At 40.4% G+C, this 27,951-nt stretch overlaps 1 protein-coding gene across 9 annotated transcripts in view; it reads left to right on the top strand.

The window, feature by feature from the left end:
• The window catches only part of Psd3 (pleckstrin and Sec7 domain containing 3), a 550,748-nt gene that overhangs the window by 397,895 nt on the left and 124,902 nt on the right, over positions 1-27,951 (top strand). The window contains exon 1 of one of the 9 annotated variants that reach the window (XM_005329282.5): positions 11,305-11,673. The exons of the other annotated variants lie outside the window; for them this stretch is intronic. Coding sequence (XP_005329339.1) covers positions 11,515-11,673 — 159 coding nt within the window. The 5' untranslated portion in view covers positions 11,305-11,514. Of the gene's footprint in view, positions 1-11,304; positions 11,674-27,951 lie in introns of those variants that run through there. 9 annotated transcript variants of the gene reach the window in all.

Genomic DNA, 27,951 nt, shown 5'->3' on the forward strand with positions numbered 1-27,951 from the left:
AGCCACATGAAGTTCTGCTTAGTCAAAGAGGCCACAGAAAAATCGTTGTCTTCATGCTTCCAGTATAATCATCATTGAATCCAAGTTCCTTTTTTAGCTGAATCGCTCTGGGCAAGTTAGCCACTCTCTCTGAAACTCATCTATAAAGTGGAACTAATAATATCTTTCTAATATGGATTACAGTATGGATTAAGTGAAATAATGTCAATGCAGTTTCTGGCCTGTGTGAAATGCTCAGACACACTGGCTCAGAAGATGGTAGGGGAAGCAGGACTGGGCACAGGAGAGTTGGACCTTGCTGCCTTCTCACCAAAGGCCTCTGTGACCCTCTCAAGCTGAAGTCAAGGTGGCCCTTTGAAGTTGTCCTCAAGTGGGGTGACAGAGTTAGCCAGGCCTTGATACAGGTCATCTCTCCCGAGGGGTCATGAGCTGGATCCAGACAGCTTTCTTCATCTGGGAGCAGTCCTGGGGTGTGTGTGGGGAGGCTGACAGGGAGGCTGTCAGTATCCTTCCTTCGGAAGGGGCACCTGGGCACCAGCGTCCCCCAGGAGTGTCCATTGCCCTCTCCCTTCTGTTGCAAAACATTACGAATGGGAGACTGTACTGTTGTGGTTGTATGAAGCGGTCATCCTTTAATTAGCCATTTGAGTTGTTTTCTGTTTTTTGTTAAAATGGAATTTTTGTTGTTGAGAAATAAATCTTTAATAAAAAAAATTCAGAAGTGTTTCCTAAAATTTCATGTGTTTTCATCATTGACAGGTGTAGTGCACACTAGTGCCACTTTTTGGCAGTGATGTAGTAAGGCCATGTAGATTTTTTTGTTGTTGTTCTTTTTAGTTGTACATGACAGTAGAGTGTATTTTGACTTATTTATACAAACAATGAGTACATCTTCTTCTGATTGGGATCCCAGTCTTGCGGTTGTACCTGATGTGGAGATTCACTGTGGTATATTCATAAATGTACATAGGAAAGTTAAATCAGATTTGTCCCACTGTCTTTCCTATTTCCTGTCTCCCTCCTTTCCTTCCCCTTTGTCTAATCTACTGAATTTCTATTCCCCTCCACTCTCTTGTATGTTAGTATCCACATAACAGAATATTCAACGTTTGGTTTTTTGGGGTATTGGCTTATTTTGCTTAGTCTCCAGATTCACCCATTTTCTGGCAAATGTAATAGTCATTCTTTTTTAATGATAGAGTAATATTCCATTGTGTATGTATACCACATTTTTTTTATCGATTCATCTATTAAAGGGCATCTATGTTGGTTTCATAGCTTAGCTGTTATGAATTGAGCTGCTATAAGCATTGATGTGGCTGCATCACTGTAGTATGCTGTTTTTAAGTACTATGTGTATAGACCGAGGAGTGAGATAACTGTGTCGAATGGTGGTTCCATTCCAAGTTTTCTGAGGAATCTCTATGTTGCTTTCTAGAGTAGTGGTTTTTTCCTTTATTTTATTTTATCCAACCTTCTAAGCTCCTAGGCCATTCTGCGAGTCCAATATTACATCCCAGTAGGATGTCGTGTTTTCGTTTGTTCGTTTGTTTTAAACTGACCTCAAAGAGAAGCTGTGTGTCCACTTTCCTGGTCCTATGAATGGAGCAGTTTGGAAAGTAAACTTTTCTATTCTACACTCTTGACTCCTCCTAAAATTTCTGAACTTATCTCATGGAACATAATGTGTAAAAGTTTTTCCAGAGCATAGTCTTAGTAGAAGAACTACAAGGCCATCAGGTAGATGAATTTAACTTTCAAAGTAATGCCAAATATTTTTCCAGAGTGTGTCACCTGAGGAAGAATACGACAGTTGAGATTGGATCCCAAGAAGTTGTAGTGGTGATGGTTGTGTTCTGTTTCACATTTTTGTGTGGGAGCTGTGGGATTAAAGGATTGTTACTATTATTATTTTTCAGTATCTTGCATAAACGTTGCATGTATTATTTTATGTCTATCGGTTATTACATAATAAAAATGCCCCCTAAGAAGGAATAAAGTTATCCAAAGTTTTATGAAATCCCTCAGGGGTCTTCTAAAGTATATGGAAGAAATCTGGTAATTTTTTTTTCCTACAGGACAGTCAACTTTGTGTAGCTTGTGGGTTCCATATCCATGGAGTCAGCCAACCACAGAAAAATACTTGGGGATAAATGGTCATGTTTGTACTGAATATATAAACAGACATTTTTTCTTGTCACTATTCCCTACACAATATAGTATAAAAACTATTTGCAAAACATTTTTATTGTACAAGATATTTTAAGTAATCTAGATATGACCTAGAGTATAGAAGTGGCTATGTGTAGCTTACATGCAAATACTGCACCATTTTATGTAAGGGACTTAAGCTTCCATGGATTTTTATATCCAAAGGGTGTCTTGGAACCAAACCCGGTCAGATGCAGCACTGTTTTTGATGTAGTACCCGGTTCTATTTATATGGAAAGAGGCATGAAAGACACTGATCTCCTTTTACCTACCTCTTCAGCTTCAGCTGTCTGCAGGGCTCATTTGGGACTGTCAGGTATCAACAGCTATTGTGTCTGCAACTTCCTCCAGGAGATATTAAGATTTAATTTAGATTGTCAGTCTTCAGCTGGCTGGCCCAAGGTGAGCTCTCAATACCTCTGTAATGTTAGCTCCATGGCCCTTTGTTGTTGCTATTCTTTGTAAAGAAGCCTTTTGCTTCTGCTGGAGGCTTGAGTCTTAAGGGTAGCTTTATCTCTGGAGAGTGAGAACCTTGCAGCCAGCTCAGGTCTCTTCTCAGTGCTCTTTGTCTTAAGATCCTGCCCCCCTCTCCCCTTCCCACTTATTGTTCTCATGTGAAAGTGCTGTATCAGATGTTTTTTTTTTTTTTTTTTTTTTTTTTTAGTATCTAAGAATATTATTTTTTGAATGCTGTAATTTTCTACCTCATACTTGGCCAGCTCCAAGGATCCCTTGGATGAACACGGCTACTTAAACCGTTTTGTTTATCAGAGTAATTTTATTTTCTGAGTAAGACATTAATAAATTTTGCATCTAGAGAAGTAACCTCATGATGAATTCACTCCTGGGTGCCGTGGAACATTTCCCCGGCAGCCTGGGTGGCAGCCTGGGTGGCAGCAGGTGAGGGGAGTGGGCTTGCAAGGTCAGGAGGCAGGAAGGGGAGAGGTGCATAGGTTTGAAGACCTAGGGATGGGGTTACTATTTGGTAATTCAAGCTTGAGGAGGTATAGGTGCCAGGGTCGTCTTGATCTTTGTGACTGAAACAAAGCTCTGGCTCGAGATACTGTACTTACTTTATTGTTTCATGAAACTTGGGTGGAATTGTTTTCAGATCCCAGGGTCCAGCCCTACGATCTACACCAAAGATACATCGTTTCCATGAGATGTGGAGTATTTCCTGTCTGCTTCCTCCCATCTCACAACATCATTTGTAGAAGCCAGGAATCTTGGCTACCAAAAAATAAAGGAAAAAAAAAACTGACCTTTGATAGCATCAGGGAAGAAATAATCCACTGGAAAGTCATCAGATAGTTCACAAAATGGTGGGGAGGTTATTTTGAGATTCTTAGTAGGAAAGTGGACTTGGACCCAGGAAGACAGACAGCAGAAGAGAATGCCAGGTTCCTTCCAGGACAGAGATGAGTCTTGGACCTGCAGTTTCACAGCTGCCACAGGATGCTGTGCTGTTAACTCTGAGTCTTTGTCACTCTTTTGGGAGCATCAAATGGGTCCACTTGGATCACATGAGTTACATCTTTGCTGCCAGAATCTAGGGACAGGCCACACAGTAGACAGTCATTTTTGATGAGTGGCCTCAAGTCAACCAGCAGTATAGGCAGTTTCCTTTATTGGCATTTTGAGTGAAAGTCAAGGAATTGAGATGCAGAAAATATGCCCAAAGTAACATTTTTTTTGTAGCCCTTTCATGACTAATAACCACTGCTCCTGTTATTCTGCAACTACTTCTTACTGTGTTGTTGCTGCTAGTTAATGAGACATAGTACTTTTTTTGTAGCTATCAGATAAATCTAATTAGCTTTATGATGATGTAGACCAGTGTTAGACCACATGAGTCTTTGGTTTTGCTAAATGTGTATGCAGCAACATTATCATCCATTGAGGAAAGGGTATTAATGTAGCACAGAAATCAGCATCAGTTATTGGGAAGAAAGAGGAATTAATCTACTTAGAATTCCAGCCAGCTTCTGTTACTGTTTTCATAAGTTCTTTGATGGCCTGTCATCATCCTAATAAAACTTATATCCCACCATCCCTCGCCTCTCTTGGTCTCACTGGTCTACCTTCAGTCATTTCTACTCACTTTCCCCCAAACACCACAGGGTCTTTGTGCAGACTCTTGGTCCCTCTTCTTGTTCCTCCTTCAGACCCCAGCTCAAGTTTAATTTCCTAAGGAAATTAATTAATTCATGCCAGGACAGGTTAGAATCCTTTCAGAGTACCATACATATCTTTTCCATAGTATCAATAATTACTGTTTTACATTTGTATGAGGGATTGATTATTAACTTGTGAATAGTTGATTAATGCCTATTTCAGTATAAGCTCAGTGGGAACAGGATTCTGTCTGCTTTTGCATAATATTCTATTCCTAGTGCATGGTAAATGAGGGAAATCAAATGTTGAGCAGAACTGAACAGTTGTTATCTGCAGTATAAAGCCCATGGTTATTCTTACATAGCATCAAATGGTGACCATTTTTTTGTGAAATTATCGACTGATAGAAAATAATGAGTGACCCAAACTACTAAGCAAGACAATCAAAGAAATGAAGAATGAAGTGTTGGTGGTCTTAGAGGATATTTTGATAAAGCAAGACAGCAAAAGGCAGCACTCTTTCTGTTCAGATAGTGTTTTAGGGAAAAAATTACAAGTAGGGGCATGTATTTTGATTTTGTTTTTTTAGAGAATAATCCAACACTTAGAGACTGTTGGTTGAATTGACCCCTGATGGTATAAACAGATAATTATAAATGGGTTTATTGGAGTAGCTTCTAGAACAGAATATTTTTTTCATCACTGATAGTCTCCCAGACGATTATTGCCTCACTTATCTGGAAGAACAGCTTTAGGGGCTTTGAAATACCATTTCTGTATTTGCATTTTGTGTTTATTATGGGGGAAAAGAGTACCTCCTTGTAGCACAGAAGAATTTATAGTGCATCCTGGTATATAGGAAAGACTAGTTTTGCTCCACCTCTGGAAGGCCTAATGATTCCAAGACATGATCTTGTGTTTCTTTGCCACGCGTTTGAAAAGAGTTGAGCTGGCTAACAGTGTCTGTTAGGCAGGTAGGTATCTGGACATACAGGTGTAGCCTCGTCCTGTATTTTCTGAGTTCCTAAGCAGCAATCTATTGCATGGTTCTGGTCTAAAATACCTTCATATGACGAGGTTTGGTTCATGAAGGAAAAATGATGTTTTTTCAAGTTTGGAACTATTTCACGCTTACAGTGTGTTTTTCCCCCCTCAAGAATGTTATTTAATTTTAAATGTAAGAAGGTTCTATTTAAAGGTTTTCCCCCATCCTGTTGCTTTGTATGTTTGAGGAACAGATGGAATTGAAAGCGTGTGATGCTACAGGCAGGACTGAGGGCTGCTCGAGTGAGGGAATGTGTCCTCCTAGGGCGAGCACGTCAGAGGATGTACGACTCGGCACCTGCCAGCGTAGACCTGGATTGTTCATTAAAGATGGCTTAGTTTGCATTCTAGGTGATACTTTATGAACCAAGGATATCCATAGCCATACCGTGACACCAAACTTTTCACTTTTATGGCCACGGATAAGTACAGGCATGTCATCTGAAGTTTGCTCAGTAGCCTGAGATTAAAGACTAGGGGACCAAAGAAGAAAGGTCGCCATGCACCATCAGCCAAGTGTCTTCTCTGAGAAACTGTGTATGTCCCAGCTAGGATGGTGGGAGTATGTCCGTCAAAGTGGTAGGTGAGTGGCATGTGGCATCAGGGTTTCAGCCAGGCGCTAGTAGCTGGCCTGCATCAAGGCTCATGTGAGTGGGCCATCTGGGGATCAGGAGCTTGTTCTGGGGCATAGAGTGCTAGAAGAAACTAGGCTGCTGCCATCTGCTGTGGTTCAGAATGGGTCCCCAGACTAGAGATGCTGTCAACTGGGGTAGCCTAGGAGAGGACAGGAAAGATGAGGCAAGGAGGACATTTTTATCTGATTTATCTTTTTTTTTTTTAACTGGTTGTGGTGTGTATTCTCACCAGCGGTGATAGATAGTGTTATCTCACCTAGAGCAGCTCGTTTTGGCGATCACACTGCAGTATGGAGAAGAACACCCAGAATGCAGAAGGACACTCTGGACGCCACGGCCAGGACAAGAAACTGTCACACATTTTTTTCTGGACCCTGAATGTAGTTCCTAAGCTATTGGTAGAGGGTTTTTTTTTTTATTTGTTTTAAGTCTCCTTTCCACAGTTGTTGGATGATTGACCAACTCCATTTCACTACTGGAGCCTCCTGTGTTCAGTTTCCTATTTCAGGGCAACTGTTTCAAGTCTTAATACAGTCTGGAAGGATGTGTTCGTGGAATGCTTAGCTTTCAAGAAACACATCATGTAGAGGTGAGGAAAATTAGGAATCCTCAGGACACTTAATAGTGGGATCCAGACAAGTGACTTTCCATTCCTGTGTCTCGAGAATCTTCATCTATAAAATGATAAGATTTGGAGATGATTATTTCTGGGTTCCCTTGCAGTTCTAATAATAAAGTCCAAATGAATGGCATGGAAAAGAATTGCTCATTAGCACCTGTATGACAGCAGCTAGAGCAGCTCCTGAAGGTGTTGGGCCATGTGACAGTGCTGGGACCTGCCCCAACTCCCACATCAGCATCCTATCACTTTGCTGTTTCAGTGCGAGGGAATGTAATGTGAGCCTAGGGAAAGCCAGAGAGCCTGTTATTAGGTGAATGTTTCGACCATCTTCTATTCTGCAAGTAAACCGAAGGTGACCTCCTCTTAACACCTCCCACCTCCTCTAACCCTTCTAGGTTGCTGGATAGGGGTGCTTATTTATACTTTGTCTTCTGTCCAGAGTTCAACTCAATCTGTGTGTGTGTGTGTGTGTGTGTGTGTGTGTGTGTGTGTGTGTGTGTTAGTTCTAATGGTTCCTTGATGTTTTCCAAGGAAAGCATGAGGCATCTTCCTAGACACCACTATTGTTCTCATTTGGAATCTGTGAGCTGTTCAGTTTATTGGTACTCTGAAAGGTGTTCACCATTATGTTATGGCAACAGAATTTCCTAATCTTTCTACCCATCACCCTCAGCTGAATGTGAGTGCTCAAGGTCAGGGGCCAGAGTGTGTGTTTATTCCCAGCACCTCATACCTAGTTGCCACAGAGTAAAGATGTATTAAATTGAATTCCTCTCTCTGGGACTCTTCCTGAAGAGAAGTTAAGAAAGCTTTCCTGTTGACCATTAACTGTGACCCTTTTAAGAAGCCTTTCAGGGTTTATATATCAAATAGTGTCCCCATTTAGAGAAAGTGTTCAAAGGTAAAGTACCAACTCCCAGCCTTCCAATTAGTTTGCCTTGTTAAGTTTTTCCTACAGTTTTGGTTGATTATAGAAGTCACCTTCATTTTCTGCTGAAGCATGTAGGGAAAGTCATTTTGTTCTTTTAAACAGTTGTTGCTCTCTGGGAGGCCTGCCTTTATATTATAGGAAGCAGGCTGTCTGCATAGGCTGGCTAATGTCTAGAAACAGCCCAGGCCTTAGAGCAGGGCTGGGGCGGGACGGAGCAGCTGGTGTGTCTTGATGAGAGTGATTCTTTCCTGTTGCATCAAATTGTGTATCTAGCACCAAGACCATAGGAGACAGTAAATATTGAAGGAGGAAAAGCCTTGTTCAGGAAATAGTTGGAAAGCCAGGTTGTTTAAGGTTGTTTAAGATGTGATATGTTGCAGGCATAGTCACTGCATCTTTACTTATAGCAAAGGACTAAGCTAAATGTCCAGTAATATGACTGACAAATATAATACGTCCATATGCAGCTGTTAACAATGGGGTAGGGGGAGCTTTATATGTGATGATGTAGAATGATGTTGATGATAAGGGGAAGAGCCAAAACCAGCAAGAATATACATCATGCTTCTACTTATTGTTGACCTGAGGAAAAGGGACAAACAGCATGTAAGGGAGAGTTCACTGTGAAAAGATGTATCTACGGTGGGCAGCAGTTCTTATTTCTGGGCAAGGAGCTGAGCAATCAGTATGGGAAGGAGACATAAATTTCACTGCATGCTTGTTCCTTAGCAGAAGAAAAAAAACAAAAACCAAATTCTTTGTGAAATCTGGTAGAGAAAGTGGGGGGTACCTGTTTTATAGTGAAGTAGTGTGCCTGTTCCATAAGTGGTCTCTGAGTCCTGTTCTCTACCAGGGCCTGAATGTGGGCTGAGATGCAGGTGATTTCAGACAGTGAGGAGTGTCCTGAAGACAGGGGAGGTTGTGAAGAAGAATGACTGGGGTGGAGAGAGGGAGGTAGTTTTAGACAGAGTGGCCAGATGAAGTCCCTTTGAAAAGGTCACCTTAGAGCTGACCGCTGAGTGATGAGAAGCCAGCTACATGAGGGATCAGGGTGGGGACAACAGAGCTCTAGGCAAGAAGGTGGGTGGGTGATTCAGAAAAGCTTCAGAAAGGAGGCAAGCTCACTTCCCATGCATAGGTTGAGAGGAAGCCACAGTCTGGAACATCAGCCTGGAATAAAGAGGTGGTCCTGCCTGAAGAGACTGTAATATTGGCAAGTGGTGGGGATCAAACGTAGGTCTGCAGGATGAGGCTGGAGCACCAAGGCCCTGAACACTAGAGGTCCTTCTAGCTGTGCCAGCAAAGAAGGACATGTTCAGGGATGTGAACCATCTGCAGTTCCCTTCACTGTGTCTAGTTATGAATTTATATTCTGGCATAGAGAATAGTGGCAAGGACAGAAGGATACTTTTTCCTTCCTGAACTGCAAAAAGGTTCATTACAGATTTTAAAAGGAAGGGACACCATAAAGAGCATATGCAGGAGACAGCGCAGTGTGAGAGTTTGAGTCCAGGCTCTGTCACAGCGTCCCAGGTGTACTCTACTCTCCTAACCTGTGCAAGGATTGCAGTACCATCAAAGCCACCTCACAGAAGTGCAAGTTGAGACCCCAGTAAGATACTCTATTCTATAAAGTTTTAGGTGCTGAATCCAGGCACAGTTTTGTACCCCTGTGATCCCAGAGACTTGGGAGGCTGAGGAAGGCAGATATCAAGTTCGAGGCCAACCTCAGCAACGTAAATTGAGACCCTTAGGGAAATTAGTGAGACCCTGTCTCAAAATAATTAATAAAAAGTGCTGGGCATGCAGCTCAATGGTAAAGTATCCCTGGGTTCAATCCTTTGTACCAATGAATAATAAAAAGTTTTAGATGCTGAACAGGTAAAAGTGGTTATTAGTCCAAGGGTAATTCCAGTTGGACAGTCACTCAGTAAAGGATGGTACATTTTTGCTATAATTCCCCAGAAATGAAGTTGGATAGATTCCATTTCTCTATATGGTAGCATGTGGTTTTCATTCTTTTTTTAAAAAAAAAAAACATTTTGATGGGGAAAAGAAAATTCAGTTCATCAGGAAACATATTCTTACTCCTCCTGATGTGGCTGGCAGGTAGCCAAGGGTGTTTCTTCTAAACCAGTGTTCTCTGTTCAGAGCCGTTCTGAGGCTCTCATATCTTGGACACAGTACTTTTTGAATTTTTAACCTTAGCTCTCTGCCAGTTCCTTTATGGTTCTACCTACCTTAGGCTTATTTTGGTTAAATAGAGGTTTGCCCATAGAATTGCCATATGCTTCAGTTAAGATGATTATAAATGGTGAGCTTTATTACGTTCTTATAATACCCCACTTTTTATGTCTTTGGATCATGCTCTGTAAAGTACAGAGACACTACTGAATTTTAATTCCAAATGACAGTTATTCCGTGGCTCCATTACCAGGGAAGAGAAGAAAGTGTACCTCAAAGTAGACAAAATGATGACATAGACTGAACTTTATGTCACCTTCTGGGGAAGCAGAGCCCCAAGATCTTTTAAATCCTACTGTTCCATTATTACACCAAAATTAATCAGTGTCTTTGTCTTTCATCATAGCTGAAGCCCAAGTACTTCAGCGCCTGGAAAGGAAAGAGATCTAAACGGGGGTGAGGGAAAGCCCCTCTCATGGGGCTGAAACAGAACTCGGAGCACAAGCACCAACTTTACCTGGGCTCACTGTCAGTGCACTAAGTAAGGCAAAAGAATGTCATTATTTGGCTCTATACTATACAGAATTTGTAGTCGTGTCAAGGAAAAATTTCAATGTGAAGATGCATTGGGTTCAGGCTGCAGTCTTCCCAGAGTGGTATTTACAAACTGTTTTTGTTATTAACACGGAAACTTCCTTTACCTGGAAGTTGTTCTTTCATGGGTGGCCCTCTGCCCCTACGATGCCAGATAAGTCAGGCAATGCAGTCGGGATTATTGTGCTGAAAGCTAACTTCATGTGTCAAGAACTAAAATTACCTTGTTTTCAACAGTGTTCAACTTGTAATGTTTCTGGAAGGTTGCATGATCTTATGTACACGGACAGTGTTTAGGGTGCTTGAAAAAGCTGATTGCCCCTCATTGATCTGAGTTGACTTTATTGATCTAACTCTGAGCCATATTTAAAGTTGCTATGTGCTAATCCCCCAACTTTTCTGTATGACCAAGAAGTAGCTAACATCTTTCTTATTCATATGCCTACCAGCTGGCAATTCCACTTTAAATATGTGGCTCTAGTAGTCTGCGGTCATCAGAGACATTTAATTCTTTGGAATAGCAGTACCATGTGAATGGCTGTTAAACAGAGTGTGGCCTGAAACAGAAAAGAAGGGAAAATTATTGATCATGGAGAAGCTTTTGTAGCTGCCATCCTTTCACTAGCCTGTAATTGATTGAACCTTTTGATACCCTCGGCATTTTTTCACCCTTTTGGAAATTTAGCTCCTTCCTGCCCCACATGGTGCCTTACAGATTACTTGAGACTTTTATTTGTGGTATCTCTATTTTGTTGTTGACATTAATGAGCTTACTGCACAATATCACAAGAGAAATGGTGTTGCTATTTGAAATGTTAATGAATTGCTTGCCTGGCCGGTTGCCATTTGTTCCAGCGCGTGAAGATGTGTGTGTGTGTGTGTGTGTGTGTGTGTGTGTGTGTGTGGAATAGAGAGAAGAGTAGCAGGGGTGGGATTGCATTTTTTTTTTCCTCTTTGCAGCCAGTGACGTGAGCCGTGCCTGGAACAATCAGACTCGCTGCAAACAGGGTAGTTGAAGAAGCTGGGGAGGCAGCCTGGTGCCTCTTAAGCTAAGGCGGATCACAGCGCTCAGGAGCTGCTCAGGCACAACCGGCAGAGTCCCTCCAGCGTTAGAGCCTTGTATCGGGTGGAAAGTGCCTTTTTCTTTCTCCAAACCCCTTGTCTAGTGGACCTTCGAAATGATTGGCGTGAATAGTGTTCAGAGTACCAGCAAGGTACGGGTGAGGACCTCTGGTTCTGTGAAATATTCCCGGGAGGATTCTATCCGGCGGCAGTCCCACCGGTCAAAGTCTATGAAAATTTCCAACTCCTCAGAGTTTTCTGCTAAGGAGACCAAGGTAAAGAAATACTGTGTTAAACATTATTGACAGTGGTATGGTGGGGTAACAGCAGTCTCTGGTGTGTGATGTGCAGTGACAGACTGAGAAAGTAGCAGGGAGTATAAAATGGCTCTAAGATAATCAGGTGGGATCCGGCAAAAGGGCTGGTACCTGAACTCCAAAGATTGCTGTGGTGTAGGTCGGATTTGTACAGAGCCAGTTTGTAGAAGGGCAGGGGAGAAGCGATGCTCAGATTGAGATGACCGTGGGAAACGTGGTTAGCACCTTGGTCTTATTTGTAGTCTCAGGAAGGTTGCCTTGACAAATGGTTTTTCAGTGCAGCATATTTTTAGATCATCGGGAATGTAGGGATGTTATATGTGATTTTATCTTTCGGTGAGCTCCTTTTGCCTGCCTTCCCCCAGTCTCTCTCCCTCCCTCAATATGTGGAGCTCATGTACACTAGTGATCTGGTCCTGTTCTACTCCATTCTGGTCATGTTTATCCCCAGGTGTGTGCAATTAGGAGAAATGCTTTCCATGTTCCTCACATGCGTGTACCGGGGTGCCATGCATCCATTAAGCCACTTGTGTGTTTGCGGCCGTCTTTGAGATAATAAAATCTTTGTTCATGTGGAATGTGAGGGGAGCGATTACGTAGTGAAGTGGGCATTTACTACATGCAACATATTCTTGAGATTCTTCCCACCACCATCTGTGTGAGCAGGGTACTCAGAAACACTCCCACTCCACAGGTTTAAAAATGGAATAATGGAATCATATCACAGAACTCTAGGGCTGGAGATGGGCTGATTCTGAGATTCCGAGGCTTGATAATGTGCAGAGCCAGCTCCAGGAGTGGATCTCAGTGTCACTTCAGCCCTCTCATGAGCTCTCTCCAGACCCACCAAGTGACATCAGGCTTTTGCCCTCCCACCTTCTGCCACGGCCCTTGTCTCCTCCCTCCCAGTCCCCTTCCTTCTATGATATAACATTATTAAAAGTCTTTGGTAATAACAGGTTCCCCTCAAAATATGGCAGGCAGAGGAGGGTGGAGAATATCTTAGTGTGACTCTAAGAAATATGTTAGCTTTCCATCCACCCCCTTAGATTATGACACAGTGAAGTCTCACCCCATCAATCATTAGCAAATTGTTTGGCTCCATCAACTCTTCAGATGTGGATGCTACTTCCTCAGGTTTTTGTTTTTTGTTTTTTTAAGCAATAGGTTTAGGAATAAACATGTGCCTCCACAGTCTTTTAATGTGACCTCAATGGAATATATTGGTTCCTACCAAACTATCATGAGATATCCTTTGGCATGCTGACTGTGGTCTCCTGCTGAGATAGACCCCAGGGTTTAAGATGGTGTTAAGTAATCAAATGTGTGTAGGCATATATGTGATTTTAGCATGGCTCTCAAATTTGCTTCTCCAAGGAGCACTAGCTGACACCTCTGGATTTTGTTGTATACATCTTAATGCACCTTGTACTCATAGCATTGCAATCAGAGGCTGTGGGAAATCAGAGGTCAGGATCATGAATGCTGTTCTAGTCCTGTCACGCATTCTGATAATACAAGTGCTTGGTTATTAGTGGGTTTGTCCAGAATTAGGGTTGTGTTATGGCATGCGGAAGCCAACCCTGGTAGCAATGGAGCAGGTTCTCCACTGCCTTCTCTGTTTGTCACACAGCATAGGTATTTCTGTGTCTGATAGGTGTCTATCCAAGAGAAGGTCAAGCACTTTTTTTTTTTTTTTTAAATATTGCAGACCTTGCAAGGAGTCAACAGTATAAGAGGCACCTAGTAGAATTATGGTCAGGAGGCTGTTACATGATACTCTGGAGATTATATCAGTTTTATTATTATTGTTTTAGAGGCATGTATGGTGTCTTAAGTCCTGAGTCCTGGGATGCATACACAAGCTCCCAATATCTGACAGATTTTTTTTTTTTTTAAGAATTAGGTAGTCTTTTAAAATGGAACACCAGAAGTAACTAATACAGAATTGTTAGAACAGGAAATTAGGTTGATTGAACTTCATCATTTATTAGCCATTTTTGTCCCCCAAATGAAGTAAACTGGATAACACATAGGCTGTATGCTGAGTTAGGGAACCCAGTTGTACTACAGACATGTCTAAATACAAGGCAACATGTATTCTTACCCACACTGTATACATTTTACTCCAAGTGTTAATAAAGTTCTCATTCACCTTATGCCTAGGAGTACTTGCCTAGTGCTTAAAAACAAATCAGAGTTTCTTCCTGCTAATCATGTAAATAGTGCTTTTTTCCTGATTCCATAAAAAATGTAGGCTGTCTAATCTGTTAATTAGAAGACATTTTTTTTCTCCTGTCACCCCAACCCCCATTAAAAACAGTGGTACAATATCACTAATTCACGATACACTTGGGGTTTAGTGTTTTCTGAAGAACTCTGCCTCGCTCTTTCTAGAACAGAATGGGTGTAATGATCATTTCTCCTTTTCAGAGAGTTGGAATTATTGCATGCTTCTTATTCCTTTCAAACTTTCATGTCTGTAGCTTTGTTTTACTTGCCATTAAACACAAAATGGTTTATTTAAATATCGATTCATCCATAATTCTCACTTTTCATCTTGTTTATTCATTTTTTGTTCTTCATTTGAGGCAAGTGTTAAAGAACTTATTAAAGAATTGGATACAAGTTGTCTTTAATTTTGTGAAGTACTTTTAAAACTATTTGATCTAATTATTTTAAATAAAGAAAATTGGATCTTTTAATCACTTGTGGCTCATATTGACAGTCAGAAGCATGTCCCTTAACATCCTAAAATACAACTTCTATATGTTTTCTTTAAAAAATGATTGTTTGTGTGAACTCTTTATCCTTTAAAGTGATTTAAGTCCTGTTATTTCCTCTGGAGAGTGTGATTTTATCCTTGTCTAGATAATAGTCCTTACCTCAAATTCTGAAGCAGATAAAATGGGAAAGACCAACACAAATGTTTTGGAAGATATATATATATATATATATATATATATTTGTATTTTGTAGTTGTAAAAACTAGCATTCACTGTTAAAATTCATTAAGTCGGACTTTGACTTCAGCCATTGTGTCTGGTGGCCACAAGGGGCAGTACAGACCTGCCTGCTGTCAAGCCTAGGTGGTTGCTCTGCCTTGGACAGAAGTAACATTTTGGAATCAAATTTTTAAAAGTGAAGTACTCCAGAATTCGGAGTTATGCAGTATACCATGTTGATTTTAAATTATTTTTACATTTGTGTTTAGTAGCGGGGGGCGTGCTGGGTATCAAACTCAGAGCATACGTTCTCCCAAGAACATGGTGATTCAAGCCTCAGTTCTGCCAGATGTTTTGATAGTTTTCCTCTGAATCCTGTTACAGCTGGTAAATCAATAATTTTGGTATTGCATAGTTTGTAATTCGAGTAAGGCTTGAAACATAAATCTCTAAAAGTTAGTGTTGATAATCTTTTCCCCTTTCCCATCTTTTGCTTTGGCACCATGTGTTTGGATGGGGCTGGGAGCAAGTCTCATCCTGATTTTTTTTTTTTTTCTTTATGTGGTTGAGGGTGAAAATAGCATGCATGTTTGAATCCTTGAGGCATTTTTGGAGGAAGAGATGAGGCTAGAGATCCATTAAACTCCTCATACTTGGGTTGTGCTGAGTGAAAGCATGGGCTTTCTAGGCCAGGATGCCATTCAGGTCTCGCCTGGATTTTGCTTACTAATTAGTATAGTGCACCTAGACAAGTCACTTTTCCTCCTTGATACACATCCATAAATTTGGAGGTGGGAAAAATCATATATTTCTGTGAGCAGTGTGAATTTTAGAAATCTTGAAGAGATGAGTAGGGTAATTTCTGCTCTAAAACAAACTAAAGATTAAGTCAAGGGAGATGAGTTTTGAATAAACCTCTTCCTGTACTAGTAAGAGATGTTAACTATAGCCATGTGAAAGAAAAATGGAAATGCTTTGCTCCAAAACACTGCTTTGGGAATGTCTAATTCATCGCTTCGTAAAACAGAAGCAAGTTGAAAAGCACTATCAACTCTATTCTCTCCATTCTGCAAAGGCTTTGCTTGCTGTTTCTCCAGCATGGTTAGGTAAATGCTAATCACTTCTCCCTCTGAGAGTCAAATCCAGCCACAAAAGAACCCCAAGAAATCTTTACAAGGCCCTTTGCAACCCTGAAGTTTTAGTGGGAGGTTTGCAGAGTGCTGGCTTTCTCTCCTAGGTCCCTTTCATTCTTCAGGCTAAGGCTAGAGCCTGGAAAGCAGATTCTGGTCAAATTCTGGATCGTTCATAATTGTTGATTTAAAAATGTATGTCTTATGTAATTTGAGAGAATTGTGGAAATTCGAGAGAATTGGAGAAAACAGTGACTTAAATTTTTTTGAAAGTGTATTTATGTATTTTCTTAATTCTTAAATTGCAGCACAACATCCTTTAACCTTGTAAATTCACCTGTTAACTCTTTTCAGAGAGAGAAAGAACACTTGAACTGTTAGGTCCACCTATCAGGAAACCTCTGGCACTAGTTATAACGCTGGCAGGTTGAGGGAGTCAGAGAAGAGGTGTCTTTTACGGAGTAAATCTAGTAGGGATGAAGACAGTTTCATCACCAGAGCTGTTTTTCTTTTATTGATCCTACTCTTAATCCCCACTTCTTGTGTTCCAGGAGGTTATGCTCTTCCTATAGGTGTGCTTCTGCCAAATGAGCACATCCTGATGTCTTATGGGATTCTTACCCAGAGAAGATTTTCAGAAGAAACTTGGCTCCTTTGGGAAACTAGTGCTGCAAGCTCTATCGTTGCCAACAGCTGTGTATCCCCCTTACAAATTGAGTCAGATTTTTTTTCTTTCTTTTCTTTTTTTTTTTTTTTTGAGTTACAAAGCTGGCAGAATGACTTAATTGTGTTGCCGGGGTTCTTGAATGTGCTTCCCTCCAATTTCTTTTTTTTCCCCTATGTTCTTGCCTTTTCTGTGATTTTCTCAGGTTGTACAAATACTAGCACCTTTTAAAAAAAATTATTGGTGCATTATAAATATATGCAACAGTGGGTTTGTTGTAACATATTAATACATTCACACAATATAACAGTATAATTTGGTAAGTTAGCACCTTTTGGCAGGGCGGGGGGGAGGAGGGGATGTACAAATGATTGTTTAGGAGTAAATGTTGAACAATCTATGCTCCTGATGGAGTGATACTTGTTGACCTGTGAATGTAATTAGACGCACACCTCCACCATTTCACTGTTTACCATTTTCACTTGAGTAAAGTGCAAGTCTTGTTAGTTTGGTTTGAGTCTCTAAAATAACTCCCAACGCCATTCTCTGTTCTTGCCCTGTTCCCCTGATTGTTATCGAAAGCTCCATCCTTGTCCTCAATACCAACCCAATAACCAGGACGTGTTTGAAGAAAAGGAAAAAAAAGGATTATTGCTTGCTAGCAAGGAAAGGCTCAGGGGACTCCTGTCCCAGAGGCTATGATTCTGTCTATGGGGGGAACAGTGGGCTTTTAAAGAGGTGATTCAAAGGCTACATGTTCTTTGTGGGAGTTGTAATTCACTTGTTAATTTGGGAGATAATATTTCTGAGATCTTCTAGTGCCATTCCCAAAGTCTGAATTGCTTCCTTCCTGTGTTGGGTGTGTGCTCAAGGACAGATAACTCTGCCTAGGTTGGGAAAGAAAAGTAATCCTGTTTCCCCAAGATTAAGAAGGGAGGGAGGTAAAAAAGGGGGTGTAGAGAGAAACAGGCTAATAAAGCGAGGATGAGGAATATTCATGTTTTGTTTTTTCTTAGAATGGAGCTTTTCCCAGTTTTCAGGTATCACTTCTGTTGTTCCTTTTTGGGGCCTCTTAGATCCTTGTCATGGTGCAGGGAGAATGTGTCGTTTAATGTGCAGATGTGATGATGAAGGTAGAGATTGTCAGACTAGACTCTGGTGGCCCTCTCAGATCCAGCAGATTTTAGCTAGACCACCTGAAAAGGAACTATGGCCTCAGACAGCCTATCCTCAAATATAAGCAAGATTAGGGTGAGTTAGAAGTTCAGCTTGGTCCCCCAGGCAGTACAAAATTGGGGCTGGGTAACAATCCTACTGATCTCCCAGATAAGTGCTCTTGAAGGGTTGAGACCCTACCTAACAAGCTGTGGCAAGCAAGGAAAGGGCTTTCAGAAAAACTGCTCCTTACTGGCCCCAAGAGGAACAGGTGAAATACCAGTATGACACTTTCCTTCCCCAGTGCGCTTTCTTAAGTTTTTTAATTTTTTTTATTTATATATGATAGTGGAATGCATTACAATTCTTATTACACATATAGAGCACAATTTTTCATATCTCTGGTTGTATACAAAGTATATTCATACCAATTTGTGTCTTCATACATGTACTTTGGAATAATAAGGATCATCCCATTCCACCATCATTTCTAACCTCATGCCTGTTCCTTTCCCTTCAATCTCTCTGCCCTATCTGGAGTTGGTCTATTCCTCTCATGCTCCCTCTCCCTATCCCACTATGAATCAGCCTTCTTATTATCAGAGAAAACATTGGCCTTTGTTTTTTGGGCATTGGCTAATGTCACTTAGCATTATCTTCTCTAACTCCATCCATTTACCTGCAAATGCCATGATTTTATTCTCTTTTATTGCTGAGTAATATTCCATTGTGTATATATGTCACACTTTCTTAAAAACAGGTAAAATAGAAATGCCTTTGAGAATACTTTCATTATGATTGGGCAGTGTCACAAGGGACATTTTGTATGCCTCATCAGCCTCCTGCTGTGATCTCTGAGGCTATGATTAAGTGGAACTTACATGCAGCAAGAACTTTTAAAGTTAGAGCTTATGGGAACAATACTCTTCTATCTCTATACCCACAAAACTCAACAAAATGACAGCGGGAATTCATGGGTCTTCAAGGACATGGGCGAATGAGAGGGTGCCCTCAAGATGTCAGGAATTGTTGAAAGATGGAAAGTAGATAGCCTAGTTAACTATTTTGGCCCCCCAGAGCAAGCTGAAATCCAGGTGCCTGTAGACCTGGAAGCAGGGGACTGATTTGCCCCCACAGAACCCAGGGGAGGCCCAGGATGGGGAGCGCTAGGTACCTCTCAGGGCAGTGGGTCAGAACAGGAGGATGCCCTTCAAGACTAAACTTAGTCACTGGGTCTCCTAGATGCCTTCTCCTACTATATGTCACCAAGTGACCCTTCCTCCAACATTTTCTCCTCCAGGATGAGTTTAACCAGAGGCTTTGGACTTAGGAGATCAGACTTAAGGCCTGCAGTTGACCTCATGTTGAAAACAGGATTGTGAAAAAAACACTTCACCAAGGAAGAGTCTTTTCCCTCTCCTCCCCCATGTTGTTTTCCTCATTTACTTGAGGAAGTAGAAGACATGGCACCCAGGGCATTTAATAGTGCAGATGGATAGGGAGGCCCAGGATAATGGCAAAGGGAAGCCCTTGGGCCACAACTGTGCAGGAGCTGGAAACCAGGCAATCACAAGGAGTGGGAGCAGGAGCATTCCTGATGGAGCATGTGCTTGCAGGGCTGCAGAGAGGAGATGTGCAGAGTGTGGAGGAGAACAAGAGGTGAGTTGATAGTAAACAAGGTAAAACACGGCAGCAAAATGAAACTCGAGAAGTTTAGCTAAAAGGGAATGTAGCTTAGTGTAACACACAGCCCAGGCAAGAGTAGGACCTATGTGGTCCTAATAACATGGACACTGAAGATGGACGAGTCTGCAAATTGTGAGACCATTTTACTAGATTTGGAGGGAGAAGAAAGAGTGTGTGTGTGTGCGTGTGTTTGGGCATGCCCGCCCGCTCACACACTCTCACGAGAGAGCTTTATAGTCTTATTTTGTTTTTCCAGAATTCCACAGCTATGAGTTCATAGTGCATATTGAAAATAGAAAGCCCCCAAAAGGAGGTTACCACTGACAGTAGAGTTTAGAGTTGTTTTCATTATATACCTTTTGGTAATTTGAATTATGTAAATGATATATGTCCATTGGCTTGAAGATTTTTTAACACAAATAGACTAAACACCATATATAGGTACATGTGAGACCCAAGTAATTTCGAGTGACTAGAATGGTTTGTGAATCTCATTTCACTTTGTGTTTCGCAAATATGAGACAATAGGGTTCCCTTTAAAAAGAAAAAAGTTGAATCCTTTTCAAGACTGTCCTCCAGCACTTGCGAGTCTAGAACATATTTTGCTGCTAGTTGCAAATATTAGTGATACTGGCCATTTCTGGAGAAAATTTTTTATTCTGAGCTTGTCCATGCTACTTTGATGGAATGATGATAATAGTAGTTTTGTTCTTTTAAAAATTTTTATTTTTTTTTCCTAGCAAAATGAAATATTGGCAATTCTGTGTAGATCCCCAAAACTTCTTTTTATAATTTTCTTGTTTATGAAATCTGAAAGCCTAGTATCTTGCTGAACTAGATTATTTAATTTGGCTGTATTGATTGTCATGGATAAAATCTATTTCCATTTGGTTTGTCCTCATTGCTTTGTCTAATGCATGGAAATGACAGGGAACAAATGCCAGGCCTAGTGTTCTTTCTAAATGTCAAAGTCCTCTAGGGATTTTTTTTTTTTTTAAACAAGTGATTTATTAAAAAGGACTCCGCTTGTCACCCAACTTTTTTTTTTTTTTTAAACTGGGCACAGTACCTTCATCATCATGTTCATAATGATTAATTATAATTAATCATTTTTTCTCAGGTATTTAAGAAATACTGCAATGATTTACAAGGTCATTTGAAATTTGTTCTTATATTCTCAAATAATAAAGCATTCTTTCTTAGGGTATATGCCTGCTGTTTTCAATCATAAAAAGACTTATCAATGAGAGGGGTCTAACAACAGATTATAGTATGTACAATCCAGAATCACCTTTGAAATTATAGGTTTTAGTTATCTCTCTCAACAACATGAATTATCTATCCAAATTGAGGTATTTTTTTTTTGTTTTTGTTTTTGTTTTTTTATTTACTGGGCATTGAACCCAGAAGTGCTTTACCACTGAGCCACTCCACAGCCCTTTTTAATTTATTTATTGACAAGTCCTTGCAAAGTTGCCAAGCTGGCCTTGAACGTGGAATTCTCCTGTCTCAGCCTCCCAATTTGCTGGGATTTATAGGTGTTTGCTTCTGTGCCCAGCTCGAGATAACTTTTTGATAAATAAGTGACACTTTCAAATGATCAAGATATAAAACTTTAAAACAAAATCAGTCAATGACTGTAAGCACAATGAACTTGGGACTCAGGATGTTCACACAGGTCAGAGAATAGTGACATATGCTGAAGAATACCCTGGCAGTTAACCTTTCATCCCTATATGGAATAAGGTGTTTGCTAAGACTTTAATTCCATAAACTTCTAAGGGTTTCTGCTTTTAAATCACATCCACATCATGTTTTAGGACACTCATTTTTAATATCTACTTAAAATCCTCTGGTGGTTACCCAACATGCACAAAATAAACCCCTACTATGCTCTAGACCCATGTTGACCCACTTACCCATTTGCCCTTAGGCACAGCACACTAGGTTCACTGGGTCCCCACAACCAGCCTATTATGCAGGCCTGCCCAGCACAGCCATGCCCAGGGACTGCTTGGTCTGTCACTCACCTGTGCATGGCTGCTGCTCTTATTCATGGCCTAGGTCTCCTTGTTGATAGGTTTTCTGTGACCAGTCAGTCTAAGGCTGCTCTTTTGAGTTATATTATTTTAATTTATTTTATATTATTCTAATAATTGTTGGTCTACCAGAAAATGACAGGATTGTTATTATCTGTTTAATTCCTCTTTCATCTGTTTCACCTCAGCTGAAAGCTAAGTTCTTCATGTTGTTCTTCACTGGATTCTCCAGCCTAGATTAATGTCTGGCAGGTAGTAGACTTAATAAGTATTGACTGAGTAGATGACTGAATTAATGGCTTCAAGAGGAGATTTATACTACTAAAAGTGTTAGTACTGTTACACTGTGCTTATCTACATTAGAAACATGAATTATTGTCTAGTGGTTATAAAATACTTTATACTCTATTGTGCTAGTGCTGATAGTATACTATATAGTAAGAAAATAGGGCTGGGATTGTGACTCAGTGGAAGAGCGCTCGCTTAGCATGGGCAGGACCCAGGTTCAATTCTCAGCACCACATAAAAAATAAAGGCATTGTGTTGTGTCCATCTACCAAAAACAACAACAAAAAAATTCTCTCTCTCTCTCTCTCTCTCTCTCTCTCAAAGAAAATGCATTCTAATTACTCTCTAGTAGTTATAAAAATACTTTCCCTTTATATTAACATGTCCTGATAAAATATTTGTTGTGGTCATTGTACAATAGAGTAATGCAATAAAGATGAATTAAGCAAGGAGTGTCATGTAGGCCCTCGGAGCAGACAGATCATAAAGAGTCAGTGATGTGTTAAAGGAGAGTTTACACTGCTGACCATCAGTTTGTGTAGACTATGATTGGAAATGTTCTTAGCTGTGAACTTCAGATATCTTTCCCTGGGAAAATATTGTTTCTAAATAAACTAACAGGTCCTGAGCTGATATAACAATGTAAAAGACTAAGAAATGATATGGATAGCATTGTTTCACTTTACTGATTTATATATTTTTTTAACAATAACAAGGCATTTATTGGAGTTGTAAAACTTAATACCAATGACATGTTAATTAAAGTGTGTGTGCACACGCAAATAACGTGTACATATGCTATCAGTATTGTGTTGAGGTAGGGAAGTAAAAACCACAGATTGGCTTGGGGACAGACATGTCTTCAGATTCTAGCCCTGCTATGTGACCTTTGGCAGGTTACTCAGCCTTTCATTTCTAACAAGGGAATAACAGCTCCTTCTCATTGGGTTGCTGTGAAGATTCACTAAGATTACACGAAAGTAAAGCTTTTAGCCTAGTGCCTTATGTAGGGTGGCTTCATTGAGAGTTATCATCAGTGGAATACCAACTATTGGGAAATCGCTGGAACATCATCACAAAGTCAGAAACGCCATCTGTGACACATCAGCTGTGCAGAAGTTTAAATCATTAACTGCAAGTGCTGCTGTATCTCTTTAGTGATTCTAAACTGTTATTCCCAATAGTTTTCTGATCCCATCTTTCCATTCAGTTTCAAAACTGGTGTCCTGTGGGATAGATGTGTTCACCTGGCCCACAGTGGTGGTGGTGGTGTTGTTTTTTAACTTTTTGTTGCCACACTTGAATATTTACTAACCTTGAACAATTTGTGCTTCTAACTGCATCTGGAAAGTAGTGAGAATAGCAGGAGTTGAAGTTAGATCCCAGCTTGTTGGGATCCGGCGACAGCTGAGTACTTTCTACCCCTGTTGTGGAGCTTTCTCCGGCTCCCGGAGTCTCTGCCTGGCCTTCTTGACTCATGCTATCTGCCTAGTCCTATGGATATTTGAGTTGTAACTCATCTGTTTTTGATGATGAACTGGTGTTTGGCCTTGATAGTCAAACTAATTCATTTGATATTTACAGAACTAAAGCTTGATCGTAAATACAGGCGATGGGTATATCAGTGTTTCAATGCACAATATTTACAACTTATCTATATGTTTGAAAATTTTTATAGTAAAATTATAGGGAAAATGCATGTTTCAACACAGATATCACTCCTTGGAATCTAACCTATAGAAATAAAAACCAGTTCATGACAAAATGAATAAACATATTAAAACACTCATTCATTTATAGGAGCCACATCTTGGATTTGGGAGCAGATGATAATGCTACCAAGAATTATGGCCCCCCCAAAAAAAATTAGTGGGGGACACAGGGAAAGGGGGATTAGGCAAAAAACTATTAGTTTGTGAAATTGGGTGACTTCTAGGGTCTTTTCAAGTAAAATCATAAGACAGTAGATTAGCAAAGGGACCAAGAAATGTACTTTATGCTATTCTTCCACATTGCCTATGAAGAAAATGGGAAGCAGGTAAATTGACTTGTCTTCAACAAGCAAGTTAGAGACAGACACCCTGCCCTACCTCTCCCAAAATCTCACCTTTGAGCTTGGATCTGTTGTCTTTTTCTATCAGATTTTTTTCTGAAGAAAATATATGTGATGTCACTTATTAAATATTGTGTGTGGAATTGTCTTGTACGTTATATGTAGGAAGTAAAAAAATGAGTTGATTCTGTTAGGTGACTAATATTTAACTAGGCAAAGTTCAGTCGGGGTTAGCAGCACATTTTGTGTTTTATGTAAGAGGCCCCTGAAGGCAGAATGGAGTCATCTGTACCTCACAGAATGCCTCCCTAGCCTCTAGGATATGTTCAGATATGTTAGTCACATGGTGAGTTATGCATATTAATTATACTTCAGATTCTCTTTCATTGAGGGTAAGGGCTTTTTAATTAATTTTCTAGAGCTCATTATGGATTCGTGTTGATGCCTCTGTTCCTGGTTGGATATTCTTACAGTTGCTGACTGGGTTTTGTGTACGCCCCATATCACAAGGGGAACTTAATTGTCCAGGACATAGACTTTGGCTCTGTTTACATGGTGGCTGTGTCCCAACAGTACATCTGACCATAGATAGGAAAAACACAAACCACATGGAGGCACACTTCTGTCACTCTGAATGAGAGCCAAAGAGCTGAATGCCCAACAGGCGGCTTGTGAATACATGTCCTTCCATGCAGAGTGCTCTTTAAACTAGGGTTCACGAAGACCGCCTGGGTGTGGGGACCCAAGCAGTGTAAGGGAAGTCAAGTCCAGAAGCTCATCTTCAGTAAGCTCTTCTCCCTAAGGTGGATCTGCCTGTGGTACTCTCATGTTCAAAGCTTGGGGCTGTTTTTCCTTCTTCAATTCTGCTTGACAGTTGCCTTCTGCCACTTAAGAAAGAAAAGAGAAAAAAGTGATTTAAGGTCTTCTTTGAGATTTTCTGAGCAATTTGACATTCATCTGGTAACTGGTTTCATCATCAGTTTTTAACCAATACATTTTTCAAGCATGTTCTTTCTCTTACACTACTGCCAGAGTGGGGCACATTTAATTCTTCACTGGAAAATCGTCTTACTCTAAAGATCTGCATGAACCAGTGTTGCATTTGAAAAAAGGGATGTATGGTGTTGGTGCTGTCCTCATTCTTGGTACAAATTCCACCATGGTCACTGTCAGTTTCACTGAAAGTGGAGGCTCTGTTGTTTCCTCCATACTTTTCAAAATGAATCAAAGACCACAGAGGAAAAAAAAGTCCATTGAAATTTAGAAGGTAGCTTAACTAAAATTTATGAATTTCATCAACTATGCAAAATATGCTTCTGGGGAGACAGACAGAGGCTCCTGGTTACACAATACTTGGTAATGGAGAAAAATCTCAGAGCCTGTGTGGGCTGTCAGTGACGGTGCTGAGCTTTGAATAAAATTGCATTTTATCATGGTTGAAAAGCAATCAAAAGTGAGGAACAAAGGCTTAAAAGTAAATTTAGACCAAAATACCTTGATCTCTGTAATTTAAGCAATTTACTTTGCTTTCTCATTCTTAAAAATGATGATCTTGAAATTTGAAGAATCGTTCTGTTCTGTTTGGTTATCTCTGGAGATATAAGATTGTTCTCTAGCTCTTGGGTTAAGTTTCAAAAATTTGAGTTGGAGAATAAATTAATAAACTAATGAGGTGCAGTGATTTTTTAACCACAGCTTCATCTCAGAGCTACATAGAAGCATTAGAAAATAATTTCTGTATAGATTCCTCACCTAGAAAGCTGCTTAGTAGGTCTGGGGCAGGACATGGTAATCAATATTTTTAAAGCTCCATAACTGATTCTGGGCTGTATGCTTATTCTTTCAAATGAGATCACGATGGTAAAAGACTGTTTTCTCTAAGGGTTGACCCTGGAATTATTTCTGAAAATCAAAATCTAACCTTTGTTTCTCAGATACATTTGCCTTTTACTTATGCTTCAGTGTATTACTTTCCTGTGGCTGCTGTAACGAATTGTCACGAGCTTGGCATCTAAAAAGAACAGTGATCCATTCTACCATGGTTTGGGGGCCTGAAGTCTGACAACATGCTGTCAAGTGGGCTGTACACCTGTCAGGGGGCGAATCTGTTTCTGGCCTTTTCCACCTTCTGGCAGTTTCCAGCATACCATGGCTCCTGTCTTGGTCACTCTGCTCTCTCTATTCCTCTTCATGATGCAACCTTCTTCTCTGAATCCATCCTGGCTGCCTTCTTATAAAAAGTCTTGCAACTACATTTAGGGCCCACCCTGATATTCTCCCCATCTCAGGTTCTTTAATTTAATTAAATGGCTCAAGTTTTTGTCATATAAGGTAATATTCCAAGGTTCCAGTGATTAGGCCCTGGACATCTCCTGGACCTCCATGCAGGTTATTGCCTCTCTGTATGTATCCACGTGAGCTGCTGTAGCACCTCTCTCCACCTGTCCCCAACTACCATGCCACATTGGTGGCACACCCTCCCTCTTGGGCTAGGCCAGATGACTTACCTCCAGCTGTATGAAGGGTTATTTACCTGAGCTGCAGTCCATACCCAGTTTTAGCCACTCAGGTGGCAAATACTTTGGGTCCTAAGTGGACTGAAATGTAGGATCATTGCAGCAAGCCTATCGACCTCACTCAACAAAAGCACCTAAAGCATGTGTCCTAACAGCAATGGCTCCTGTGAAAGCTCATCTTTGAAGAATAGAATCTTACAGTGACCAGCATGATCTGAATCAATTCTAAGAGGCACAAGCTCGTTTTCCTTTTCAGCATGGACCTTCACTTAGCCAGGCACACACAGTACTGCCAAGTGTGGTCTTAGGAGGAGACAACGTTGTTAGTTCATGGTAAGCATGAAGAGACAGGCCGGGGCTGCACCTCAGGCAGGGTAGCATGCATGCTTTGTGTGCTCAAGGTTCTAGTTTCAGTCCCCATCACCCAAAAAAAAAAAAAAAAAAAAGTAGTTTGTGAGTCAGTTTGTGAAAACCAAGTATGGGACCTTGAGGATTTAATTCACGTTGGGCTTCATTTTCCTCATGTATGTAAGGAAGTGTTTGTTTCATGAGCTCAGGCTCCTCTTAGCAGTTCCATTGTGTTGTTTTTTCTCTTATTAGAAAGGAGAAGAGGTGCCAGTGTGCAGATGCATTTATAGAGAAGAGGCAAGAGGTTAAGATGGCTTATAATGAAGTTAAATGGTGAATATCTAGTGGTATCAATTTGTGCTATTAATTTTTTCTAGTATGGTTGAATAGGTCACAAATTGGGGAAGTTTTGCAGTACAGGAAGGTTTTGCGAATGGTTAGATCAACAGTATCCCACCCCTACCCCCATTAACAGTTTCCCCAGAGCCCTTGATTTCTGAGCTAGACCTAATCATAGTGCCTCATTACCTAGCACACAGACTGGTTCTCAGAAGAACATGTGTCTAAAACTACAACAGTGAGAAACTCTATCTGGGAGTTTTCACACTGGAAAGAAAGAACTGTTTTCTCTTCTTGAGAGAGATAGGATGTGGACAGGCATTGCTTGTAGTGGACACTTTTCTTGTGTTACAGAGAAACAAGGACAAGACCTGTCTGGGGTGGGAAGAAGAAAGAGGTCTTTGAATTCCTGTATTCCTAAGGCTGGCTCCATCTATACCTTTCTGATTTGGCTACATAAACTTTCAGGCTCTCCTTATCCCTAGTTTTGGTATCTGTCACTTGAAACTAAAAAAATAAAATAAAATAAAATAAAACCTTGATTTGTACACAGGATGTCAGTATAAAGAAGTCAGGGTAGAATTAGTTAAGAGTTAAATGTTTTCAGATACAACAGATAATATACCAAAAAAGTTGAAGATAAAGGTTGAGTATCCATCATCCAAGATGCTTAGACCAGATGTATTTCAGACTTTAAATTTTTTCAGATGTTGGAACATTTGCATAGGCATAATAGGATATCTTGAGAGGGGACTCTAGTCTAAACATGGAATTTGTTCTCTATACACTAATCACATAGACTAAAGGTAAATTTATATGGTGTTTTATTAAAGTTTTGTGTATGACATGAACCAAATTTAGTGGTATGGAATTTTCCTTTTTGTGGTATCATGTTGGTGCTCTAAAAGGTCCCAATTTTGGAGCATTTCAAATTTCAGAGTATTTTGGATTTGGAATTTTTAGATTAGATATGCTCAACCTGTGTAAACAAAACTGCTTGAAGTGATAGATCATGTGGTGCATCATGGAGTCTAGGTTGACCGCTGGGTAGGAGGTAAAGAGCAGACGTGGGC

This window comes from Ictidomys tridecemlineatus, chromosome 14 (genome assembly GCF_052094955.1).
Source record: "Ictidomys tridecemlineatus isolate mIctTri1 chromosome 14, mIctTri1.hap1, whole genome shotgun sequence".
Taxonomy (NCBI): domain Eukaryota; kingdom Metazoa; phylum Chordata; class Mammalia; order Rodentia; family Sciuridae; genus Ictidomys; species Ictidomys tridecemlineatus.